The sequence below is a fragment of the Botrytis byssoidea genome (assembly GCF_014898295.1).
Source record: "Botrytis byssoidea strain MUCL 94 chromosome Unknown BBYS_001, whole genome shotgun sequence".
Classification (NCBI taxonomy): domain Eukaryota; kingdom Fungi; phylum Ascomycota; class Leotiomycetes; order Helotiales; family Sclerotiniaceae; genus Botrytis; species Botrytis byssoidea.
This window is the reverse complement of record NW_024065842.1, coordinates 1,855,014-1,879,870: the sequence shown is the minus strand read 5'-3', so window position 1 is coordinate 1,879,870 and position 24,857 is coordinate 1,855,014. Positions and strand designations below refer to the sequence as shown.

General features: G+C 43.2%; 7 protein-coding genes across 7 annotated transcripts; 5 read left to right on the top strand and 2 right to left on the bottom strand.

Moving 5' to 3' along the window:
* Window positions 1-394: 394 nt before the first annotated feature.
* On the bottom strand, window positions 395-4,087 carry EAE97_000566 (uncharacterized protein; the record flags this gene model as incomplete). Its single annotated transcript, XM_038871076.1, has 4 exons — window positions 395-970; window positions 1,019-3,819; window positions 3,903-4,023; window positions 4,082-4,087. The coding sequence occupies 4 exons, from the start codon at window positions 4,085-4,087 to the stop codon at window positions 395-397; spliced, it is 3,504 nt and encodes a 1,167-aa protein (XP_038738437.1).
* Window positions 4,088-4,456: 369 nt separating this feature from the next.
* Window positions 4,457-4,969, bottom strand: EAE97_000565 (uncharacterized protein; the record flags this gene model as incomplete). The annotated part of the gene is made up of 1 exon (XM_038871075.1): window positions 4,457-4,969. The coding sequence occupies one exon, from the start codon at window positions 4,967-4,969 to the stop codon at window positions 4,457-4,459; it is 513 nt and encodes a 170-aa protein (XP_038738436.1).
* A 243-nt stretch (window positions 4,970-5,212) lies between these two features.
* EAE97_000564 (uncharacterized protein) lies at window positions 5,213-7,462 on the top strand (the record flags this gene model as incomplete). Its single annotated transcript, XM_038871074.1, has 2 exons — window positions 5,213-5,548; window positions 5,618-7,462. The coding sequence occupies 2 exons, from the start codon at window positions 5,213-5,215 to the stop codon at window positions 7,460-7,462; spliced, it is 2,181 nt and encodes a 726-aa protein (XP_038738435.1).
* Window positions 7,463-11,953: 4,491 nt separating this feature from the next.
* Window positions 11,954-12,970, top strand: EAE97_000563 (uncharacterized protein; the record flags this gene model as incomplete). The annotated part of the gene is made up of 1 exon (XM_038871073.1): window positions 11,954-12,970. The coding sequence occupies one exon, from the start codon at window positions 11,954-11,956 to the stop codon at window positions 12,968-12,970; it is 1,017 nt and encodes a 338-aa protein (XP_038738434.1).
* Window positions 12,971-16,423: 3,453 nt separating this feature from the next.
* EAE97_000562 (uncharacterized protein) lies at window positions 16,424-17,226 on the top strand (the record flags this gene model as incomplete). Its single annotated transcript, XM_038871072.1, has 2 exons — window positions 16,424-16,885; window positions 16,950-17,226. The coding sequence occupies 2 exons, from the start codon at window positions 16,424-16,426 to the stop codon at window positions 16,953-16,955; spliced, it is 468 nt and encodes a 155-aa protein (XP_038738433.1). The 3' UTR covers window positions 16,956-17,226.
* An 835-nt stretch (window positions 17,227-18,061) lies between these two features.
* On the top strand, window positions 18,062-20,021 carry EAE97_000561 (uncharacterized protein; the record flags this gene model as incomplete). The annotated part of the gene is made up of 3 exons (XM_038871071.1): window positions 18,062-18,308; window positions 18,371-18,658; window positions 18,709-20,021. The coding sequence occupies 3 exons, from the start codon at window positions 18,062-18,064 to the stop codon at window positions 20,019-20,021; spliced, it is 1,848 nt and encodes a 615-aa protein (XP_038738432.1).
* Window positions 20,022-21,422: 1,401 nt separating this feature from the next.
* Window positions 21,423-24,638, top strand: EAE97_000560 (uncharacterized protein; the record flags this gene model as incomplete). Its single annotated transcript, XM_038871070.1, has 4 exons — window positions 21,423-22,567; window positions 22,623-22,689; window positions 22,737-23,716; window positions 23,762-24,638. The coding sequence occupies 4 exons, from the start codon at window positions 21,423-21,425 to the stop codon at window positions 24,636-24,638; spliced, it is 3,069 nt and encodes a 1,022-aa protein (XP_038738431.1).
* Between the last annotated feature and the right edge of the window lie 219 nt (window positions 24,639-24,857).

The following is a 24,857-nucleotide window of genomic DNA, read 5'->3' as shown; positions in this document are numbered from 1 at the left end:
AGGACTAGTGGGCGCGGCTAATAGCCGATTCAAATCCAACATTAAAGTGCTACACAAACTTTACCCACTTTTCACAATCAAAATAATGAGACGAGCGGCTAAATCTGAAATCAACGAAGGGTACAATGACAAGTACTATGAATTGCTAGATTACCTAGGTACTCTTGTGAATAAAAGAGGATAGGTCTTGTAAAAACAAAGTATCGATATATTTTTATTCATACAATTCGACACTTGTTACAAGTTCAATTAGACGTCGGGTCAATATTTCAATAATAATTTAAGTCTGCATTATTTATATCCCACCCGGGCTTCTGTCCGATATGTATAACCAAACTCTCTATCGTCCGAAGTCTATAACTCGAACTACTCGCATCTCCGACCCATCTAATAATTAATTAAGAACATAACCACCACTGCTAACCACATCCCAACTTCTCAATCCTCTACCTTCCTCCAATTCTACACACCACCAAAGTACCTCCCTCGCTTTATCCTTCTGTCCTCCTAATTCATATGCTCTGGCTAATGAATACCAAGCTTCTGAAAAGTTCCAACCTGAACCTAGTTTTGTTAGACCGGATAAAAGTCCATATGCACGATCCCGAGCTGCAAGTCTATCGAGTTTATCGGCTTTGTTCGTTTTTGAATCAGCGAGCATGTCTCGGTTCAGGGGGGTAGGAAGAGGAAGGCCAAGGGGACCGCTCGTGGGAAAGGGAAGCGTTGGTTGATGTGGTTGGGACTGCGCCAAGGTATTAAGGGTAGAGGCCGAGGGGGTACTGGCAGATACCGTGGGAAGAACTAAAGCTGGCATGGTGGGAAGAGGTAGAAGATCTTCTGTATATATATCTAGTAGGATATCGGAAAGCCCAACGATTGCGGCAGGGTGGTCAGCAAAGTGAGTTAAAGCAGTCTCGAAATTTTCAAGTGCCGTATATGGAGAAAATTGATCTACTGAGAGATAGCCACGCTTGAAAAAATATTAGCAAGATTCTATGCATTCCTCGAGCATACGTACCTCTGAGAAAACGTCGCCCCATAGTTCAGACACACTCTTTCCACCTCCCCAACCAGAATGATCGAATGACGCGAGGCCTGTTGGGTCGTTGATGATATCCATTTCTAAAGTGTGCACTAACTTATGGGCCTCTTCGATTGCACCTTTAGCATCTTCATACATGGTTGCTCGCCGATAAAAGCCGGCAATTAATAACCATACTTTGACTAATGTTGATATTCTCCGCCGCCTCTCGGAATCTTTCGAGAACCGCGTTGTGGGGCTGGGTGATGATGAGTATGGGGTAATTGGAAAACGACTATCTTGAACGATGTGATTTGAGCCCACTGGTTTGAGAATTTGCTCCTTGTGTTCCATCTGCTGTGAGGTTGGTGGTAGTGGTTTTGAGCCTTGTTCCGAATGATCCTCTCGATTCTGTAGATCCACCTCCCTCGCAGTGCCATCGATCCTTCCTACACTCACGCTTCTGTTCGGCTCTTGAGAAGGATTTCTGACACTTGATTTTTTGTGCAGCTTTTCATGATGATCTTCAGAGCGTCTGCGGTGATGTCTTCCAGCTGTGCCATTTTCATGAGTGACTTGAATAGTTGGTGCTCTATTGATCGTGGCATGTGTGGCGTCTGGTCGTTGAGAGATTGTGCTTTGTTCCATCGAAGCTACCATATCCTTTCGCATTGACCTATTCAGAGTTCGTCCAAATATACTTCCTTTCATGCTTCTAAGGGTTCCTGCGGAGCTTTTGGGGGGCACCAACGTAGCATTTTGAACTACCGCAGTGGCAGTTTCTTTAGAAGGGTCACCAAAAAGTCTTGTATATAGAGTCAAAAGCTCATCACTACAGTTAACTGCAACCTCAGAGCCCTCAAGGACTTCTATAAGAGACAATTGAGTCATCTTTACCTCCAAAAGATTTGCTTTTTCAAAATCATCCATTTCATCTACTAAACCTCGATTCTGCTGCGTAATGTTTTCGTTGGAATTCAGGTGCTCGCTTCTGAATGAACCTTCAAGTTCAGATTCTCCATATAGATTTTTTGAATCCCCGAATTGGTCAAAGACACCTTCACAAGATCTTACTGCTGTCATAAAATCTTGCCTTGCACTCAGCAGTAAAGCCATAAGATGCCACAACGGTATCAGAGATCTTTCTCTTGAGAATCTGGCTGCAATGGAAGAGCTATGACCATTTTGCAAATTAGAGCGCAGAGGAGCAAGCCCAACTTTCACAACCTCAATCGCTGTCGATAGCTCTCTGCGTTCTGCAAGGATTGTGCCCAATGCAAAAAGGGTTTCTACATCTGCGGTGCTCTTATACTCCGGGAGGAGAGCCCGGCGGAAGCATTTCATAGCCTTCAATTGAATGGCTCCTCTCGAAGACGAATCGAAAGTTAAGCGTGCCCATTGTGCATAGCCGATTCCGATTGATCGCCAAGCAACGGCAAATGTGTTTGGTGATATAGAAGTGCTTGAAACAAGCGAGGTGCCATTTTCAAGCAATTTCTCCGTCCCATGTGGCTGTTCGACGGGATGGTGTTTAGTTAACCACTCCTCGAAAAATTGGCCAAGGTCTTTAGCCTTCTCTGCCCCTTGTCTTGAGCCATACCGACATAAAGCTCTGATGCACTCGGCAGCCGTTTTCAAAACTGTTTCGTCGTCATCTAGACCGTGTTCCAACTCCCCGGTTTTCTCCACTCGAGCTTTTCCTCTTTTTACAATCTCCAAATAGGTATCGAATGCTTTAAACGCTAAATCAAATTCGGCGACCGCTACATGAACGGTGAATAAATGTCGCAAAATTGGCGTTGAATGGAAGGTTTTAGTTGCGGCATTGTACAGAATGTTCAAAACACTCCTACTAATTGCCTCCGCCCCTCCTTCGCCAAGTTCATGTTCTTGCCATGTATTCCCACATAAAACTCTCCAGTTTTGCATCACTAGTTCAACAAATGCTTCGACTTCCTCACTCGGTTCTTCCGCCTTCGGAAACTGTACTTCACTCAGAAGCAATTCCTCGTAGCGAGCTTCCACTTGTTTCAACTCCGCTCGTTGTTGTGGCTTCGATGACGACTCAGAATATGCGGTAGTAAGATCTGTTGTGGGAAATGGCAGGTGTTGCTGGAGTATGTCCGATAATGTGATGTAGTATTCTTTCCATACCTGTCGCCTTGAGGTTTCAGCATGCAGTGCGCGACCCAGTGGCTTCGTTGGGGCCCATTCCCAAAATCTTGCCCATGCACGAAATGCTGACAATGTTTCGGTCTCGAGTGTCGGGGAAATTTTTGCTTTGATAACATGACTTGAAAGCATGCAAGATCCTGCCAATAATTCTTCGATCCAAGTGTTCAATTCCTTTCGGCCGGCCGATGGTGGTGTAGATGATACGCTCGCCAATATTGGCAGAGCAGACTCAAAGGTTTCCAATGCTTCTGCCAAATGTCCAGTTCTCCGTTGCGAATCCCCTTTGATAAACGAGGCCTTGAGTGCACACACTTTCGTCCATTCGGTCGATTCTTTGTTCGTCCCATCAAGTTGAGAAAATTCCGCCTCGATACTGTCAGGTAAACTCGAAGATGCCAGGGCATGTTCCCCAGTATGCCAATGTATCCAGCCAACACAAACTTGCGCCTGGAAGTCATCTTCAACATGTTGTCGTTCGTTTGATATAGCTTCTAAGAGTGGCGGTATATATCTGGACAGGTCTGAGGAGGTAGAACCAGCTGTCGATGGCCGCGTGGCAGAGGTCAATGTTTTAAGACAATGTTGTGTAACTGCATGTTCAGTCTCTGCGGTCAACGTGAGGCCTATTGAAAAGGGTTAATGTCGAAGATCAGTGCAAGAAGTCTAAGAATAGAAGATCCATTCTGGTAGTAGCATGTTAACATACATATCCGCGCAGGCGCATGTTTCCTAACCTTCCTAACAAGTTCTGGCACAGCATCCCAATTACCTTCGCAACGAGCCGTGTCCAGGAGCTGAATATAATGGGCCGCTTTGGTTTGTTCACGCTAAAGTATGTAAGCAAATGTATCAAGTGCTGTATCCTATCAACAAATCTCGACTTACACTCATGGTCGCATGTAATTCTGGTTACTGGATATGCAGGAGGTATGTGTATATGTAAAGAGGAAGGGAGATGGTTAACACGTTGAACCGAATGACAGCATGCTCAAGGAGGTCACAAGAAGAGCAGCCAAGCACAAATGGAATTGTGGAATTGGAAGAAATTAGAATTTATTGTGAAATTAAGTGATCTAGGAGAATGGTAAAGCGATTGAATGGCTCAATACTTCGTCAGCTTTAATTAGCAATAGATTGGGTCTTCAATTTACTGCGTTTTTGGGTCTTGAATAAATCAATCCATGGATACGAACCATTCTCTAAGCTTTGGTCTTCACTCCCCCGTCTTGATCCCAGGGGGGTTTTCCAGAAATCCAGTTCTCACATTTCTTGGCATCCAGAGCCGGAATAATATAAATCCGCGTGCGAGGCTGCCTCGAGGCTGCGTGTTGGCACATCATGCACCCACGCCAACGTACCTGGTACCCGTGGACCTCTCAATGGGCGGTATGCTGTATCACGTGGTAAATGGCTGACAGAATCAGACAAGGCTGAACAGACTAGGGGGCTCCATATTTCTTCTCTAGTTAGGTAGTTAGGTAAACCAATCAAATTCCTTTGATTTGTCCATAGCAGAACTGAACCCCGAATTTGCCAATCTCCATACATTGAAATAAGGCTGAGCGTAATAATAATGAGAACAACTGATGATAACCTTGGAAGTATATAGAAGTTCTGAGCGAGTATAGATAGAGCTGGATTATATAAATCTTCATTTGTGACCCGTGGACTAGCACCAGCCATCTGTGGCTCCCCTGTGGCTTCACCATGGCTTAAAAGTGCCCGGGCAAGTCTAGCTCCACTTCCGCCAATCAGAGCAGAGTTCTCCCGCATTTTCTTTTGGACTGGACATTTTCACATATGAAACAGTTTTTCCAGTCTCAACCATGATATATTACATTGAATTGAATTTCTTTTAAATTCTATATCCTCTGTCCCTCGCAACCATTCACCTACCCTGAAGAGATCTTCATTCATTTCGATCCAGACTAAGGGTCTCTGGTGAAATATAAAATTCTTTTTTCAGGGTTTTCACAACATCCAAACAGATAAAATTGGGATCCAAAAGTTCAAAAGATGTCGATTCCATCTGAGCTACGCATTCTTTGCTTGCGTTTGACATCTACTCCTCCAAATGACCTTCCAAGTCTCGTACCTTCTCTTGTTCAATATGTTCTTCAATGCCAAATTCCTCTTTCAGCCCCCAGTGTAAATTCTGGAAAGGCGGATGCATCGCAGTCGGCAGTCCTGGTCCACAAATTAAAGACCCAATTGACGACCCTATTGAATGGCAAGAGCGCCCCGGGAAGATTCGCTGCTATCGCCTTGATCAAGGTCGTGGTCGAAGTTGGAGGTTGGGAAATTTTGCGCGACGCGGGATCTTGGGTGCGAGGATTGCTCTCAATCCTTGGTGTATGTGTGAAAACTATTCCTACCACTTGTGGGTATCCTATTCTATGTAAATACTAATCATCATATTAGAAACCGGACTCGAGTGCTGCCAAAGAGCTGAGTATTGTAGCCCTTGCCAAGATTTACTCCATGACCCATCAATACCAAACCCTGGTCAGAGAAATCACTACGCCAACATTACCCACCTTTGTAACGTCTTGCTTGAATTTAATCTCATCTAAGCCATCGATGAATACCTTGGATATAACTCCATCATCAGTAGAGACAGTTTTCCGCTCATTTGCTATGTTACTGCCTCGTCACACTACCATTTTCCGCCCTTTCGCATCCCAAATACGTGCTGCCACCAGACCATATTTGGCGTGCACCCTTTGTGATCGGAGTTACGTTGCGTTATCAGTAAAGGAGAGTGCTCGTAAACTAACAGTCGTTCTGCACCAGACAGTCGTGAAGAATGGTGGGGGAGAGGAATGGGGAAAAGCAGTTCGGGATCTTGTGCAAAATATTCATATGACTGCCGACCAGGTTTTCCGAGCTGTCGTGGAGGACTGGGAATCAACTGCTGGATACATTGCTGAACCTGTAAATGTTAATGAAGAGCTCTCTGGTGGCGCGCGAACTCCTGAGGATTTACCCCGCTGGACTGGTATTGATGCTGGCATCGAAAGGTTAGTAGGCTTACTGGAATTCCTGGATGAATACCTCAGAGAAGCCACTCCTTCGGCTGTCACAATCCCGGTTGGACCAATTTTCGATTTAATCACCAGGATTTTGTCGATTTCTTTGCCATCACCCACAGACTCGAATTCCGGAAGTGTGAGGTTGCACCCTGCCATTGACCGTGATGAAAAAGATGGATTATGGGCTGGCCTACCAAATGTTTTTGTTTCCGTATTGCATCTTATCAGCACTATGTCGGCCACTTTAGGACAAAGTTTCGTCTCTCTGGCCCAGGGAAGTCTCGACTTGCTGATGTGGTCCTTTTCGTCTGGAAAGAACCATCAAGACTTTCGTGCATCGGCATATTCTTTAGCCTGTAATATTCTGCCGTTGCTCAGTCAAAGCTTAGATAAATCACGTGTCTCAAAACTTGTACCAATAATGCGAGCATGCTGTAAAGATCTGGAGACAAGTTATTCGGGCATCAGCAATCCTGAAGCCAGTAAGTCTCAACCTAAAGGTTCGTCAAGTCAGAATGCAGATACTTTACTTCGCGGCTCCATATCGACAATTGTGGTTGTTGACCCAGAAGTTGTCGCGGCAGCCAGTTCTCTTTTGCCTGTATTACTGTCCAACCTTCCCCAGGCATATCTTGATATATCGATGCGTTCTCAACTCGAGCGAACCGCTATTCTCGGACGGAACAAAGAAGCGATGTTAGCAAGCATACTCAATCCATTTATCGGAAAGAATGGAAAAGCGTTGTCGAGTGTACTCCCACATATTACCAGGGAATTTCCAGATGATGATTGCGTGGAAATTCTTTTACGACCCCGCATGCCGATCATACCTGCTGGACATACTACTGCGGTACTCGATGATCTTCCAGAAAGTCTCGATGCTGAAGATGACATTATGGATAGCACTGACGATGTTGTTGTCAGCCAAAAAGAGGGTGTTCATGCACAGAATCTTCAGTCGACTTCAGAAAACGAATTTCCGACCCCACTGAGAGAAAACTTCGGTGCTGGATTGAATGCCGGTAGCCGAGAAAATATGCCTAGTCAATCCGGGTTTGAACAATCTGCCATGTCTGCGGAGATTCCAGCCGCTAGGTTTACCAACCCTCAACCTCTGGATCAGCGTACAATGAATGCGGATACTGCTATGACCTACGATGATGTTGAAGAGTCGGATTCGGATTCGGATGGCAGTGTGCATCTTACAATGCAGTTGGATTCGGATAGCGAATAAATACAATCAAGCTCGTCAATCATGAAGTCGGACAATGTAGTGTTGCCAAGTGTTATAAGCGAGAACACTCGAATGTAAAATCCACGACTTTTGATAAATTTCGCGTTTCAGAAGGCAGAGCGAATTGGTACTCCAGGCTGTAATCTCGTAAATAGTTTGATAGAATAATGGCAGTCTTAGGTAGAAAATTACAAACAACCAGCTTTTAAGCCATTGCTCATGTTCGCTCAAACAGAAATGTCACTTAATTGAATGTCATGTTTTTGTTTAACATTGATATTCTCTTTCTTCTGAATATATTCCTTTTGCAAATAGATTGCAGAATTTTCCCTTCGCAGTTGTATATGTGTGTGTACATACCGAGCTTAGTAAAACGTTGGAAAAAGCCCACGCCCCATTGTCGGGAATAAGAACAAGTCATGGGTGCCACGTCCCCACCCCCTGGGATTTGAATTGTAGCAGACAGACTCGGGCTCTGAAGTATATGATTATAGTTGTTGTTTGTAGAGCATGAGTTCAGTAAGGATAGCGGTGGAGAATTGTGTTAAATGGGATATCGAAGTAATTTTTTTCAAATCGGTCAACCGAGTCCGTGTTGTTGATGAATTTGATCATGTGTGTATTCTTTATTCGATTGAATGTTCATATTTGTGATCGGTGTATGCCTGCTATGTTTCTACTTACATTGGGAAGTATATGATTACTGTGTATGTGCTTGCTATCTTGTCTGTTCTCTACTCCTATTGCTGCTCTCTACATCTACTCTCTACCCGTTCATCCCTACCTCTACTCTTTGCCTCTACTATCTTCCTCTAATACTTTCCTCTAGTCATTTCCACTCTTCGACATTCTCCGCCTGCCCGATGCAACAGAGGCATCTCATTATCCTGCACCCACTAGTTCAAGTCTTGGAGTCATCTAGTCCAAGCAAAAGATCGAATTTTCCCCTCTGCGTTTAATATGACGCCTCGATATCGACAAGTCTCATGATCTTCATCAGTTTTTTTTCAGTAGTTGAACACCTAATTCATGTACCAGCGACACTAGTAATTTAGACTTTTTCCAAGATCAAGCGATTCGGATCCCGGAAGGGTTTCTTAGCCGAGGGATGCAAGGGCATACGAGTGTGTGATGGGGGTCTTCAGGGGGTCTTCAGTGACTTATAGGCTTGTGGGCTTCTGAGAAGGTGCAGTTGGTGCCTATCGAGATGTATAGGCCTGAAGGTGGAAGCCTAGCAGTGGAAGAGGCCTGTAGATGCTCACGCATGGGATGCTTGTATTTCACATAGCTGAATTCAGATATATGATACATTAATACAAGACAGAAGAGAGGAATCCCAGAGTTAGCATGCAGGATTCGTTAGATAATGTTCATCGATCATCAGTATTTTCAAGAGTTTTGTGTATGGTCGCTGAAGCATCTGATTTTGTGCCCACGCGTGTTCATGATCGATGGTTTGCGAATAGATACCTATTCACTGTAGTTATGAGATTATTAGTCCTATGAAATGTTAAAACTCTGCGAAAGCTGTGTATTGGAAAATGATATATGTTGCTCTCTTGTAAGTTCCATGATTGTGAGGTTGTTTTTGACTACAACTATTACGTGCTGAGTCTGCAGAGAAGAGCGTACAGTCATGTATTGGTATGTGTATCACCAGTGCAAAAAGTCCCTGTGCAGTACATGCACATGATCGCCGCGTTCTATCATGCTCAAATCTATATATACCATTATGTATTGATGAAGCTGTTTCATGTCTCTCGTCTAATCGTCGCGATTCGTCTGTTTCGCTTCCTGTCTGTGCGATTGTGTCTCGAGGGTGCCATCCATACCTCGCTGTTCGACTAACCATCCTAATGTTGCGTGCCATCGTTATCCTGTGTAGTTGTAGTACGTAGATACCTTGTAGCTAATCGAGCAGCTAATTGTTTGGAGTCTTCGCCTAATGTATCTTTGCTATTGCTGTGATCGAAGTTTTGCGAGTAGGGTAGGCCCTGAGCATTGTTATTCAGTTAGCAATGATCATATGTTTTAATCCATTTGGAGCAACTCAGATGTGTGTGCTGATTGTTCGCATACATATTCTGAGATGAGCTCCTCAGCTAATCCTTATAAGATGTTGTGTGCTGCATCTTCTTCAGCTGTAGCTGTGGACCGCAGTTAGACACTGAGCGTCACCATTTGTGAATATGAACCGTCATAATGTGCGGCGTGTGTATTTTCTCACTACGTGATGGCAGTTAATGGATTCGCAGACATTATAAAGGCTGACCATCTAGTTAGACGTCGAATATAATGTGTTGTATGTAGCTTCCCTTTGTGTTCCAGGCTTATAGGCATTGTAGGTATAGAGGTGTATGTGTGATCGGAGGCACGGTATGCGATACTCTGTATGAAGAGCACTTTGGGGTTATCTATAGCAAATGGTAATCTAATCTCAGTTTTGAAAATCCTGAAAGGAGAATGACGCTGGTAATAAACACTACATATCCTGTCTACGTACTCTGCCATTACCCTCCCCCTCATAAGCCAGCATGTACCTTCTTCGCATGTAGGTCCGTACACGTTCGCTGACCTAAGGCTATTGCAGCATTGCTGGGAAGCAGCCATTGGATGGTACAATAGACGTGTACTATGCCGTTCCTGTCAAAATTAGACTGGCTTACCTCCCAAGCTTGACGATCGACAACTACCAGAAAAAAATTGATGTATACCAAATGCCATAAGTTCCTTCCTGTTGAAAAAGTATAATACAAACTTCTAGACTAATATAGTACTCTCTCATAGTACTCAATTCACTTTAAAATGCATCCATCCCCCCAATTTCTGATCCTCTTTCTCTTTCTAAAATCGTACCCAACATCTTCACAAAGTCAGCTCGAATATTCTTCAATTACTAGAACAATATTCACGTTCACTTTAAGATCTCAAGTATAATATACACACTGCCATTTTTAGGCAATATCCTCCCGATTATTACCATAGCACCTACTTGCGCAGCAGCCCAAGGTAAGAACTCTCTCCCGCCCAATAATAACCAAATCGTTCCTTCCCTGTCAATTCTACTCATTCTCGAGGCAGTCGCTCATGATTCAATTCAGGTTACCCCGAATATCGAATTCGCCCTTCCATCGCCAAATTCCCCAATCGATTAAGAGTGTAATATAGCTGGTGGATAATTTCAGACAAAGTAAGATACATTTTTCACTTTACTCCTCTCAATTTGATGCACTTCCCTTTATTGCGTACTTTTGCGGAACAATAGTGTTGAAGCTTGGCTCTCTGATAAATTTCTGTCTTCACAATTGAATTTTTGGACAGAATCCGCAACACTTAGGATCATTTAGATACATTCAAGTCAGTTTGAATTGCTCAGCAGTACACAGCTTGCTTGTAATTATTTCACGATTGTTCGATTTTTGGAGGTTCTCAGTACACCCACTGGTATACTTGGCCTTTCAAATCAGGCTGAGTAGCCTTCAAGCGTATCTTGACTCTATTGAATCTTTTTTTGGAAGTTGTTGGTGGGAATTCGTGAAAAACACGTGATCACATGGATTGCGCTAGTCTCCTAGTCTAGTTCCTTAGTGGAAGCTGAGCTTTAGAAGCTTATGTTAGATAGCTTGATCATTGTTGGTATACTCTTGCTTCATACTTCACACTTCGCATAGTTGTTAAATTGTTGTGTTGTCTTGTATAATGTATTCCAATCAAGAATATACTTCGTCGTGTACATCAGGGGATGGTTATACATTACGCGAGATGGACCTCTGGCTTTCACGCCTGATGGTTCAGGCTTGGTACATTACGCGAGAGCTCCTGGCGAAGAGCGTAATTGAGATTGTTCGATGGCCTGTTTGTTGTACGATGAAGAATTGAATGTAATGGGGATGAAACAAATGTAGTTGTACTTGAAAGTCTTCGGCATTGCATAGCGATTTTTTTTCTTATTGTTTTTTTGCTATTCGCTACTATTCGCTCCGTTCAACTCGTTCTTCTGCTACGTTGGGTGTATCTCATGCTGCAGTTGAACATAGTTGAATGCTTAGAACCAAACGACATAATGCAGAGGCGCCCAACTATATGTTGTAGCTCTCGTCAACATTGAAGGCTTTAAATTGTTCAGATCACACTTCAACAATGTAAAGCTTTCAGTCTCTAAATTCAATTAGATGATTGAAATGGCTTGAAGTAACGAACTACATTCGAATATTGTATTGTTGTCAATGATTCAGGGCTTTGAATTGTTCAGATTGTAATCCGACAATTTGAAGCTTCCATTCTCTAAATCATTCTAAATGATTCAAATAATTTAAAACAATAAACTCATTTTGATTATTTTGTTGCTGTCAAACACTCAGAGCTTTCAATTGTCCGGATCACACGTCGACAATTAAAAGCTTTTATTGCCTGAGCTCGACCAGATTGTTCAAGCATTCGCGTGTTCTAAACGCACTACAACGATTGGGATAATATACTAATATCTAATAGATGACTTCAAATCTTTCCCCAGAAGAGCGAAGGGTCATTTTCACTCGGCACATTGACGCTATAAGGTTTTCCGACCCCAAAACCACGTTAGACCTCAGTACATTGTCCTTCCCAGCATGGAGGAGTACATTGATCGAATCTTTCGTCGAAAACAATAGGACGAAGGATCCCAATGCGCTGCTGCCATCGCGGTCGCGACTGGAAAGGATAATCCGGGACAAGTCAGCGATCGCCGCTGATCCCGGCGTCATTTTGGACGTACCAGAGGGCTACATGGGAACTCCAGCTTCGTATAAGAATGAATTGAAGTACGAATACGTCACTGAGGGTGACATGCTGAAGCATGCACCCAAAGGGGGAGATAGAAACAAGGTGGAATGGAAGCTAGTAGTACCAGGCGAGGAGTTTTGGGCCCTCTTCGCAGAGACTCATTTGCCTGGCCACATTGGCAGAGACAAATGTTTTTTTAGCGTAGGCCCAATAAAGTATCTCTCCAAGAAGACCATTGGGAACTTTATACTTAGCTGCTGTAGTTCTTGCGGGGGAAGAAAGAGGGGAAAGAGGGAGCTGCCAGTCGAAGGAGATGCTATCGAAGGGCCAGCCGCTAAAAGACGCGTTGGGGTCAGTCAAATTGACGAATCCATTCCTTCTCCCGCTTCTGCGGGTGTGGTGGGGCCTGGTTACGTCGCCGCTCCACGCTGTCAGTTGGCCAGCCCTTCGTCGGCTCTCTATGCTTCTGGTCCCTCCAACCCTGGCGCCGGCGGATCGGATTTCAATGGTGAGGCTGGGCAGTACTATGAGAGTTTGGAATCCCCTGAGGATTTAGAGCTCTTTGGAAGTCGTTTTGACAATCTCCCTGACCTTGCCACTCCGACTTCCGATGCTATTTCCGCTTCTTCTTCCGCTCCTACTGCGGCTCTCGTCTCGTCTTCAAATACTAGTTTTCAGGAATCCTCGTTAGTGGATGATATGGTTGCCTCGTGGCGTGCATTTGACAAAGATTTTTTTTACTGCTAAACGGCTGTCTTGTCTCTCTGAGTCTCTAGCCCGGGCTACGGTCAATATCGTGCGATATCGGTATGTGAAGGAGACGAGAAGAGTTCAAGGCACCGCCTAGCATAGCGGATGTTCTGTACTGTACTATGTTGTTAATGTTGTAGCCAATTTGGCATTTTGTATTTTTCTTCTGTATGTTTTTGTATGTTACGTTTTGATGGCCTTGCGAGGTCTTGTGTTGATGCATGTGTTCTCATTAATTTGTAATTCGTAATGTTTAATTTTTAGTGTTTAAGTTTTAATGTTTAGTTTCACTGTTTAGTTTTACTATTTGATTTCTAGTGTTTGATTTCTAGTGTTTGATTTCTAGTGTTTGATTTTCAACTTCTAAATGTATCTAGGTATTGTTATTGTTCGTTATTATTTTGAGTTCTTCTAAAGTACAGTGCAGACATTCGGGAAAAATAAATCGTGTTTTTTTTTTTCGTATTTTAGACACCTAGTTATTTCTGCATAAATATAAACTAGGTATTTTTCTCGAATTATCATAGAAGTTCATGTGAATGACATAACCAAGCCGTATATAAGTATGGATGCCATTCAGAATCACTACTTCGGATCATCCAATGTAAACACTATTCCTTTGTGCCTAACAAATGTAAGAATCTGTAATCAATCCAAAGATTTTGTGACCAACAAACAGTCTTCAGTCCTTCGGGAATATGTGCCAGCAACCAAATCTACGACACTCACGAACTCTGGATCATTATCTAAACAAAACAATCCACACAGGAAGAATGCAAAGAGATTGAAGATTACCAAGGAACATATGTAGTTAACATGGCTATTGTACTGGTCAAGTTATTCTAGTTACTGGATCTGTAAAGTTCCAGCTTGATGGCATAGCCATTTGACTATATTTTCATGAGAACCTGAGTGCTATTCGGTGCCGGGGATGTATTTTTAATTTTTAATTTTTAATAGAATGGCTACTCGTTCAGGTGGCTAACTTTGGTAGTTTTATAGTCGGTGTAAATTTAGCTAATACGGGAAGTTGCAGACTGTTCAACAACTTGAGCCAAACAAATCATGAGTTTCGTACTATTGGTGTGTATTTTATCTTCGAAATTGAAAGTAGCAAAACATGACAACCCTAACTAACTACCGCTATAGAGCTAGAGTATCCAGCAGGTTCTCTGCCGCATTTTCATGTTTCAAGCATAGTCGATCCGAACCGCTCCTCCCCATCCTACTTCTGCTTGACAGCCATAGTAGCACCATCTAAAATACCCTGCTTATTATCTTGATCTTTCCCAGTGTAATGGTTCTGCCGTGCCGTTTGATACTACAACGGGTAGCACACTAACTGTGGGGTGAAATTGGTTCCTATCCGCGATGGTGTCGTATTTAGATCTAAAGCTATGATTTGATGTAAGCACCAAATCTCAACCCGACGAGCTAGGAGGAGTGCTAAGACTTCTTGGATGTTACATCGTGGGTATCGGTTGTAACGGCCTGAAGATATAAGTAAACTTCTCTCCTGGAATTCTGTAGATCATGATTAAAGATTGACGTCTCTTAAAGCTAAATGCAAGCTTTAGCATTGCCTTTCGATTGTTAGAGATATCTGCTTTGGTAGAGGAGAGTTGAAGTCAAAACCGATGCCTTGCTGGCAAGGAATGAAACTCATTGCGGTATGTCCAGATGTGATATCGTAACAAGGCAAGAACAGAACTGACTGATGATCAAAGTACACATTGAGAGAACGAAACACCGATCATTCGATTTTCACGCACAAAGGAAAGACCGAAACTGATCCGTGGAAACAATACGATATCGTATCATTGTATCGATGGGCAGTCAAGAATGCCAACATAGATGGAAAAGATGGATATTAATTTGGAGTATGCAACACTTCACAAATAGGATGTAGTTACAATGGAAAACTCTTCGGACATGGTATCCACTTGCACAACATGAAGCCGAGGTAGCGACGTTTCTCTCTGCATGTCCACATTGGGATCACTCACATACACCAGTTAACGTGTCCAGAATCTGATTTGAGTATATGATACAATTTTATGGATTGAGATCTAGACTGAGTTCCGATGTCTTCCAAAGATACATGCTACGCGCGGTGAGGGATTTGTATAGATTCGATCGTGTCCGACTAGATCCGATGTAGGATTACGGCGCCTGGCGACGTGTATCTCAGCTGCTATCGATTTTTTCTTTCACGCCAAGATAGGTCGTCCATACCTGCCTTTCTGGATAGCAAATCTGTAGTTGATTTTCACATGCCTGTAAAGACATGAGACATTTGACGACTTTCAGCTGAGTATAATCACGATATATCACAGATGGTAGGGTTCAAGTTGGTCACCGAACGATCCTTGATCACAATAGTGGGGGTTCGGAACCTTACCGGTTTTTTTTTGAGTCCGTAAAGACGAATTTTGGTCCACCGGGTTGACGGTATCGAAGATCACTGATCAAAGTTTGTAATAAGCATGAAATCCTCTCATCGATGACATAGAGCTTTGACCGCCTCGATGAAAAATTGGTTCGGAAGTAAGGGCCTGACCCGCGTTAGCAGAGATTTTCACACTTTAATCAAGACCCTTGACGAGTTTGACAGCCAACAGATCAATCTCGGAGATCTTTCTTCAAATGTTCATACGAATGTGGTCTGCATCGCCGTTACGATCGACTTGCAGATCCGGAAGCCTTTAGTTATGCTTGTTTAGTGGGGCATTCGCTTAGCCTAATATGGGTACACTCCGACCCTGCATTAAATATTGATGACCTACAGGTACAGGGCATCAATGGCTGAAGATATTGAAGAATGCTTTCTGTTTGGTGGAATAATACGGAAGAACTGGGATAGTAAGAAGATCTAGCCCGTTTGGAAGATATCGACATGATGCAAGAAAATATTGAGAATGATTATCGGGACCACTGTCTGCTCAATCATCAACTGAACTGTGCCTCTCTCTGTGTATGGGATAGTCGTATTCCGATCGTGGTCCAGAGGATTCGGTTCTGGGCTATTGGAAAGCCTTTATCAGTAGAATCTTCGTGGCTGATTCAGTGGGTATCCGAGACGAGAGAACGTTTTGGCGCCAAAGATGATATTGAGGCCCAGTAAATATTGATTGATTCAAATGTCTCAAATTGTGTCGTATGTTGTATAGTGGCTTGATAAGCAAAAGCAATTCGCGGCGATAATGTATCATTGTATCCACGATCGTGATACATGGGTTGTTTGCGGTTAGCGATGCATAGGAAAGCTTGGTCGAGAAAAGCTTTTCGGAGATCCATCCATCTTCCTACGAAAAGAAGTATATAAGAAGGCTTCATCAGCAGAGTAGTTCCCATCATCACAATACTTCAATCATCTCAAGATCTTCTACAACAACTTGCAAGCCCTTCTCAAACTTTTCACTCCTCGAGTCTCTCAAACCAACCTTCAAAATGCGTTTCTCCATGATTGCTTCCATCCCCCTCCTCGTCCTCTCCACCCTTACCTCAGCCGCTCCAGCTGCAATTCCAGCAGCAGCCATCGATGCCCGCGCCGCCTCTACCCAGATCTACTACCTCGTTAACTGCTTCAACAACATCACCTTCGCAGCCTACGCTGAGATGGACTACTACCCAACCAAGTCTTTGTCTCTCGCTGGCCAGACACCAAGCAAGACAGCCGTCCTCAGCACTTCTGACTCCATTGACTACGAAGATGGAACTTGGAAAGCCACTACTCCTTTCAAGGCAACTGTTGTCATTGGCGAGGATGCTTACATCGCCAAGCCAGGCTCTACTGTTGGTAGCGCTACCGTCAGCACCTCCACCACTGCCTTGACCTGTGTCCGTCTCACAAGATTTGTCTTGTATGAGCCAAAGGTTGATGAGCAATGCTACACCGACTATGCTTGCCAGGTAAGCCTCATAAAGTTTCCCGAGTAACAATTAATCGTCAATTAAGCTAACCCCAACAAATTAGGCATAGAGAGCACCTCGATACCTTGAGTTCTTCGATCGGCGCCCGCGCTGAACGGAGGATGATCATTGATGAACAAGCTCAGGCTTGATTTGGACGGACAATAGACGACTTGAAAATGATGACTAGTAATAGATGAATGACGAACGACGGAAAAAAGACGAACGAATGATGATTAGAGAGATTGATGAGTTAATGATTACGATTGGGCACATTCTTTTGGACTTGGGTAAAGGGATATAAAATAGAGATAAATTTGAATAAAATACATTTTTCATTATGCTTTGACCCCTCCTGAGTTCAGATGAATCTATTTTTGAAGACTGTGCAGATACTGATCTAGGCCCGAGAGCGACAACTTCTTCTCATAGTTAAGCAGGTATTTGGAAAACAGAAGACCTGTCACTTGCCAGGTCATACGTACATATATGGAATCTAGACCTGAAGAAACGATTGACTCGATTTTTCTTATCTCCTTTGTTGAAGTTGGGACGAAAATCCTAAGAGACTGCGCATAAACACTATTTATAAGTTTTGCTGAAAAGAGTTAGGCTTCCCCACCAATTTAAAGCTCCCGTCAGTACCCCTTAAATTTTAAACCATTTGCCTCCGTAGAATCAAGTTTCAGAAATATTCGACGAATGAAATTCATGAAACGTTCCGATCGGAACTTTTGATCTTGTTCCACGGACTCTTTCCAAGGAGACGGGACGACGCCTAACAACGCCTTGTCCTCCTTGGTCACAAACCTTCGTGATAATTCTGGGAACCAATTCATAGATGCATGTAAACACCCCCAAAGAATCGTAGTCAAAGAACAGACGGCGCCAATTGTAGTGTGTTCTTGTAGCTTGGTAATGATATGTCGGGTCATTTTCTGATTTGTCTACCCGTGGAATGGTAATGCTATATATATCTTGCTTCTCGTCAATGTCTTTCAATTTTCCTTCCTCCTCACCCCTACTCCGGCATGTCAGACCGTTTACATTCTTTTTTTAACTGACATTCTTTCTTCTTCGTTCATTTCCATAATATATCCAATCATTCATTATCTCCCTCAATTCTTTTAGTGTACATTTTCCAACAAACTATTTTGTAATTTATTAACGACCAAGATGAAATCATTCATTTTAACTCTGGTCACGGGCTTCATGCTCAGTGGTATGGGTCTTGCGTTTCCAGTGGAGGGAACTGATTCCCAAGATCCCGGCTTTCTTGCCTTTCTTTCCAAGCGAGCCATAATCAGTACAGACAACACTTGCGGAAATTCGTTCGCAGGAGCAAACAATAGCTATTCTTGTGACGCTACTGTAAACACGGGAGGATGCTGTTCGGCCTATGGATATTGTGGAAACACGACCGGTATGTTAGCGAATCTCTGAATAATACACAAGTCATTCATAGACTAATTTGTACTTACCTAGACTACTGCGGAACTGGTTGCCAAACTGCCTTTGGAACTTGTACCGGAACAACAGTCCAACCTTCAGAAAACACTTTCACATGTGGAGCGAGCAATGGAGGGCTTTCTTGTACTGGAGGGCTTTGCTGTTCTACGTCGGGATATTGTGGAAACACAACCGATTATTGCGACGTAGGGTGTCAGTCTGCATTTGGAACTTGCACCACTGCTGCTGCCGAGCCAGCTACAGGAGGAACTTGTGGTCCAAACTTTGGTGGTGCAACTTGCGGGGGAAACCAATGCTGTAGTGGTGAGTAGACGAGTCCCAATTTGCCAATTAACTTACTAATACGTTACAAGTTTCCGGATACTGCGGAACTACCCAAGACTATTGTGCTGATCCAGGGAGTTGCTTACTTGGATATGGAAGATGCGACTCAGATGCAACGCCTGCCGGAGCATCAACTCTTGATGTTGCAAGACCATTGATAGGACCCATCACCTACACGGATGACATCTATGACTGCGTGCAAAACAATGTTGTAGCTCTTACTTATGATGATGGTCCATATAATTACACCTCCGATCTCCTCGACATTCTAAAGTCGTATGGCTACCAAGCGACATTCTTTATCACCGGCAACAACAATGGAAAAGGAGAGATCGATAATACCGCTCCATATCCATCTTTGATTCAACGTATGATTGCCGAAGGACATCAAGTTGCATCTCATACCTGGAGTCATTACTCTCTTTCAAATATTTCACACGATCTTCGAATGCAGCAGATGGTGAAAAATGAAATGGCTTTCAATAACATCATCGGAAAGTGGCCAACTTACATGAGACCTCCTTATTCTGATTGTACTGAGGCATCAGGATGCTGGGCAGATATGCAAACTCTAGGGTACCACAGAGTCTATTTTGATTTAGACACCCAGGATTATTTAAACCCCTTGCCGTCTCAGATTCAGAACTCCAAGAATATTGTGCAGAAAGCTCTTGCTTCAACAGCCGTTCAAGACTACCTGTCTATCCAGCACGATATTGTACAACAATCTGTTGGTAACCTTTCTACCTACTATTTCGATCAAATCAAGGCCAAAGGATGGAAAGGCGTTACGGTTGGTGATTGCTTGGGTGACACCGATAGAACAAATTGGTATCGCTCTCTCACCTCCGGTTCGACAACGTCATCTTCCGTCGTAGTCTCATCCCAAAGCGCTTCTGCAAGCGCAAAGAGCAGTGGTACATCAGCAACTGGCGCTACAACTGCCCAAAGCTCCGCTGTATCCGCGACTGTAACAACTTTGAAATCCACCAGCACTGCGCTTAGTTCCGCGAAGTCGTCCACAAGCTCCGTAAAGAGTTCATCGACGGTCAAACAATCGACTTCGGCGACAGTAGTGAAGCCAACCATAGTCCCAACCCCAGCGGCAACATGCGCTGTGACAGTTGGAAAATGGTGCGGTAAGGTTACTCCTTTCAACACCATGTTGACATGCCAAAAATCAGCCGCTGCCTGTTATGCAGACACCTTGAAATGTGCAACGACTGCTGGCTGGAAGAACCTTACAAAGTGCGCTGCTTTCACCAAAATTTGCGAGAAGCTGCCACTTTATTGTCTGCAGTGCGTCAAAGCTGGTTGTTCGAATACGGCTTTTGGTTATTAATAGAGCGCAAGTTGTGAGACTTAATGGGATGACGGGAGTAATAAAATAGTGGGCTAGGATAGCGTTCGCGAATTTGGACGTATCTGTCATGGTTCCTTGAGGCGTTTGAGTATCAGATTATCTGAAATGGCGTAGCGTTGGGATAGCAGTCAAGAAATTGTTTCTAATATACTCTTAATTCATGCAATCGGGTTTGAAAACAATTGCTATAAGAGAAGCGTGGCCTTCCACATACGTATGCTCTGCAGAGGCGCAAAAAGCGACACATTCATTTAAATAAATAGATAAATAAAACCAGACAATGAAAACATTGAGCCTGATTCTGAATAGCGACATTAATATGTGTTCCTATAATTAATGCCAAATGAATCGCCAAGTTAAAAGCTTCTGAATATTCCAATTGATCTTGGGGGCACGCACAGTGTTTCCAATAGCCCGAACTACATTCCCCTTAAAAGTTCTGATCTTGAGATTCCGAAAATATCATTATTGATTGAACAGAGTTATTGTTTCAAATCAACTCGATGATGGACATTATTTTGATTCTTAAAATAAATTCGATATTCAAAAGGAATTGATGATCCAAAGCTTTAGATAGTTGGGCTGCAGTTCGGACTATTGAATACCTAGATACTGTAGGCGTGCAATGTACACGTCGTTTTAGAGCCCTTGTATTTTGGAGCGCAGACACAAAGGGGTAACCCCTTGCGCACCCCCCCTTCTCTTCCCAAGATCTGTAATTGTGTAATAGCAACAGAACATATATAACTAATTAGGTATATATTGCTATATAATTGTATGATTTAGTCTATCAAAGAAACATGTAACTCTTACAATATACAAAAATCCGCAAAAACCTCGGCACAATGATTTCTTCACAGGTTATCAAACATCCAAATCCAAATAACGATTGGTTGGTTTGATCTTGAATATTGAAAACGCTGTGCATCTTTGATGTCCCGGTAAAACCATCCTGGATGAAGTGCGAATTCCATGTAAATCAAGAAGTGTCAAATGGAAATGGATCGTGAATTTCGGGTGACAATATGGGGAATAAGGACTAATCGATAATGCCATGAATTGTTGAATAGTTCCATTCGATAAATTTGTAAAGTTCGAGATTGATCATTTGCATGATAAACTCGTTGTGTGGTAGGTAATATGATACACTGGTCAGGAACCCTAAGTTTCTTCAACCAGTGATATTCCGCTTTGATGCAGAGATTGTGGGCTGCTGATCAGAAACACGAATGAATTGATGTTTCATCATGCAAAAATAACCCTAACCTTGAGTAGTTTGGCTGTATACCCAATTGTAGCTGTGAGCCTTTACTTAAAGGTTATCTATTCGTGCCATTGTAGAACCCTTTTGTGACTTTTATATTCAGTTTTGTTTTCAATATGTTTTCTGCCTTGAAGAAATCATTGAGGATAGAGCCAAAGACCGAAGCGCCAAAAAATGATACTCCAGACAAAGAGACGAAAGAAGAGGATAGAATAGAGGATATCATCGTAATCAAAGATCTAGACGCGACAAGAAATGAAGGAGGGACTGGAACAATCGAAGAAGCTAGAGATGAAGATTTGTTTGTGGTGAAAGATCTGGATGCAAGATTGGAAGAGGAAGATACAAAGAGGGAACAGAATCTGGGAGTCGAAGAGGGATTGGAGGATAACAAAAGGGAATCCGAAAGCATCGGAGAGAAATATGTGAAGGAGGACGATACTTTGGTAGTGACAGATTTAGATGTCAAGGACGAAATCGAGAGTGTGGAAGAGAAAGATGCTAAAGTGGATGAAACTCACGTGGAAACGGACGTTACCGAGGACAACGTTGAAGAAGAATCAACACAAGAATTAACGTTACCATCGATATCATCAAAGAACATTGAAATCCCATCATCACCGTCACCACCGTCGCCACCATCATCAGAAATTGGTGATTATGTTGAAGAAAGCAAGGGGAAACAAACGACAACGCCGCTTGCCGCTTCGGCAATTTTTGACACCCCTGGCAACGATCGTTGCTTGGTGGGGTCACCGCCGGCAACTACCGCCAATCCTAATTTAGAAGTAAACAAATTTGAGGAAACCAGCACATCCACATCACCACGTCACTCACGTACAATTTCACCAACTCTTATTGAAAATCATAGTCACACGCAAAATCAAGAAAAGAGGTTTTCTTCTTCCACAACAGATTTTGAAATAAACGCTCCGAATACCCCACCTGCGACACCACCTAGGGTTGTAAGGCGGGAAAGATCTGCGAGCCAAAGAGAACGCGAGACACTACGTTCGAGACAATTTTCCGAGGCAGCACGATTGCAGAGATCTGCAGAGAAACCCGAGAAAGGCGAGGAAGAGCTCGGGCTAGGAAGAAGAAGAAAGAGATATCAGCATAGAAATAAATCTAAGGGATCAATTTCAGGCTCAGGGGAAGCGTTGAAAGCAGTTGAACCGCTGCATGAGCATCAGCTTGGAAAGATGGCTTTTGCTGAACAGCAACAGTGGATTACGGTGCAACAGAAGACTTTCACGAAATGGTAAGCTGGCCTATTGTATTTGCGAAGCATGAATGGTTTATTTACTAGAAATTAGGTTAAACACCAAGATAGCGCACAGGAAATTGGAGGTAATAGATTTGGTTAAAGATTTGAGCGATGGAGTAAGTCCTCTCTGCGAGACGTTTTTTCTTAAATGCTAACATAGTAGGTCATTCTCATCCATCTTCTCGAATGCCTTTCCAACGAATCACTCGGACGATATGCGGCGAAGCCTAAACTACGAGTGCAGCGATTTGAGAACGCAAATTTGTCGCTAGACTTCATCAAATCCAGAGGAATCCAAATGACAAACATCGGAGCCGAAGATGTTGTGGACGGAAACCGCAAAATCATACTCGGCTTGATCTGGACGCTCATTCTCCGATTTACCATCTCCGACATCAACTTGGAGGGTATGACTGCAAAAGAAGGTTTATTGCTATGGTGTCAAAGAAAAACAGCTTGCTACGAAGAGGTCGATGTTCGAAATTTTACAGACAGTTGGAATGATGGCTTAGCATTCTGTGCATTGCTTGATATCCATCGCCCAGATCTAATCGATTATGATACTTTGGACAAGGATGATCACCGAGGAAATATGCAATTGGCTTTTGACATTGCTACTAAGGAAATTGGTATTCCGGCACTTTTGGATGTTGAGGATGTCTGCGACGTGGCTAAACCGGATGAAAGGAGTTTGATGACCTACATAGCCTATTGGTTCCATGCCTTCTCGCAAATGGAGAAGGTGGAAAATGCTGGTCGAAGAGTAGAGAAGTTCGTTAACAACATGCAAGGAGCTTGGGAGATGCAGAGTGCTTACGAGAAGAGAATGAGAGCACTTTTGAAGAGTATTAAGGAGCAGGTTGTTACTTGGCAAGATGCGACGTTCGAAGGTACGTATGCAGATGCAAAGAAACAAGCGACACACTTTAGTTCATACAAGAGAGGCCAGAAAAGAGAGTGGGTTGCAGAGAAAAGTGATCTTGCAGCACTGTTAGGGAACATAAAGACGAAGCTCAGCACATACCGTCTTCGAGCTTATGACCCACCCCCAGAGTTGAGGTTGAGTGTTCTGGATGAAGAATGGGCGAAGTTAATGAAAGGGGAAATGGCAAGAGGTCAACTGATAAACGAGACCATCAGGGAGTAAGTTTTATGCATGTGCAAACTGAATTTTGCTAATTATTTTAGTATCAAAAATGCCTTACGAAGATCTTTCGCCGACAAAGCCAACGACTTCGCGACTACTCTGAATACTATGCAATTGGCAATATCAGGATTGGAGGGTGATGTGGAGGATCAACTGGTTCATGTACGCCGATTACATGATAACCTTCCACCTCTCAATCAATTCTTGGATCAAATCGAGGCCATAGACAAGAAATGCGAGGAAGCAAATATTGAGGAGAATGATTTTACGACTTACACATACGATGAGCTTTGCTACGAGATGAGTCTTGTCAAAAATTCCGTTGCGAAGAAGTTGGCATTCTTGGACAACCAAGTAGTGGCTCGTAACATGACAAATTTGACGCCAATACAACTTGAAGAATTCGAAAGTGTTTTCCGACATTTTGATCGCGACGCTACCAACAGTCTACAAGAGTTGGAATTCAGTGCAGCCTTGGCATCACTTGGTCTCGTCTTCTCCGAAGACGAAATGCACGACTATTTCCTCGACACATCAAACGGAAAAGACTACGTAACGTTTGAAGAATTCATCCGATTTATGGTGGATGTCACAGAAGATCAAAATACAGCGGAGCAAGTTTTTCAGTCCTTCCGCGAAGTTGCGGACGGCAAACCATATGTTACAGAAATGGATTTGAGACATAGTTTGGTACCCGATGAAGTCATTGAAAAATTGACTCAGTTCATACCAATGCATAAAGGCCCTGATCTACAAGAGGATAGAGGTATGCCACAATATGATTACATCAGTTTTATGGACAAATTACTTGGAGGAAATGAGGAAGATGGAAATGAGGGGGCTTTAAGCGAATTGACCAATGGAAGAAGTCCAAAGAGAGCGAGTGGGAGCGGTGGAAAGGCAAATGGGGCTCATTGAGATGAGAAATTGCTTTTTTGAGGGGGAAAGAAGCTTACAGGTACTCGATTAAATATACTTTGTCATAGCCAATGCATTCGTATGGTATATCCTTTTTGTATTCGGTAGTTGGTCGGCCTTGGATTTAGGATTGGGAGGATGGAATCGAATTCTCATGGGAATGGCGAATCGAGGAATAAGCGATGGAGTTTAGAATTTAGTTAACCTGGTTTGCTCTGT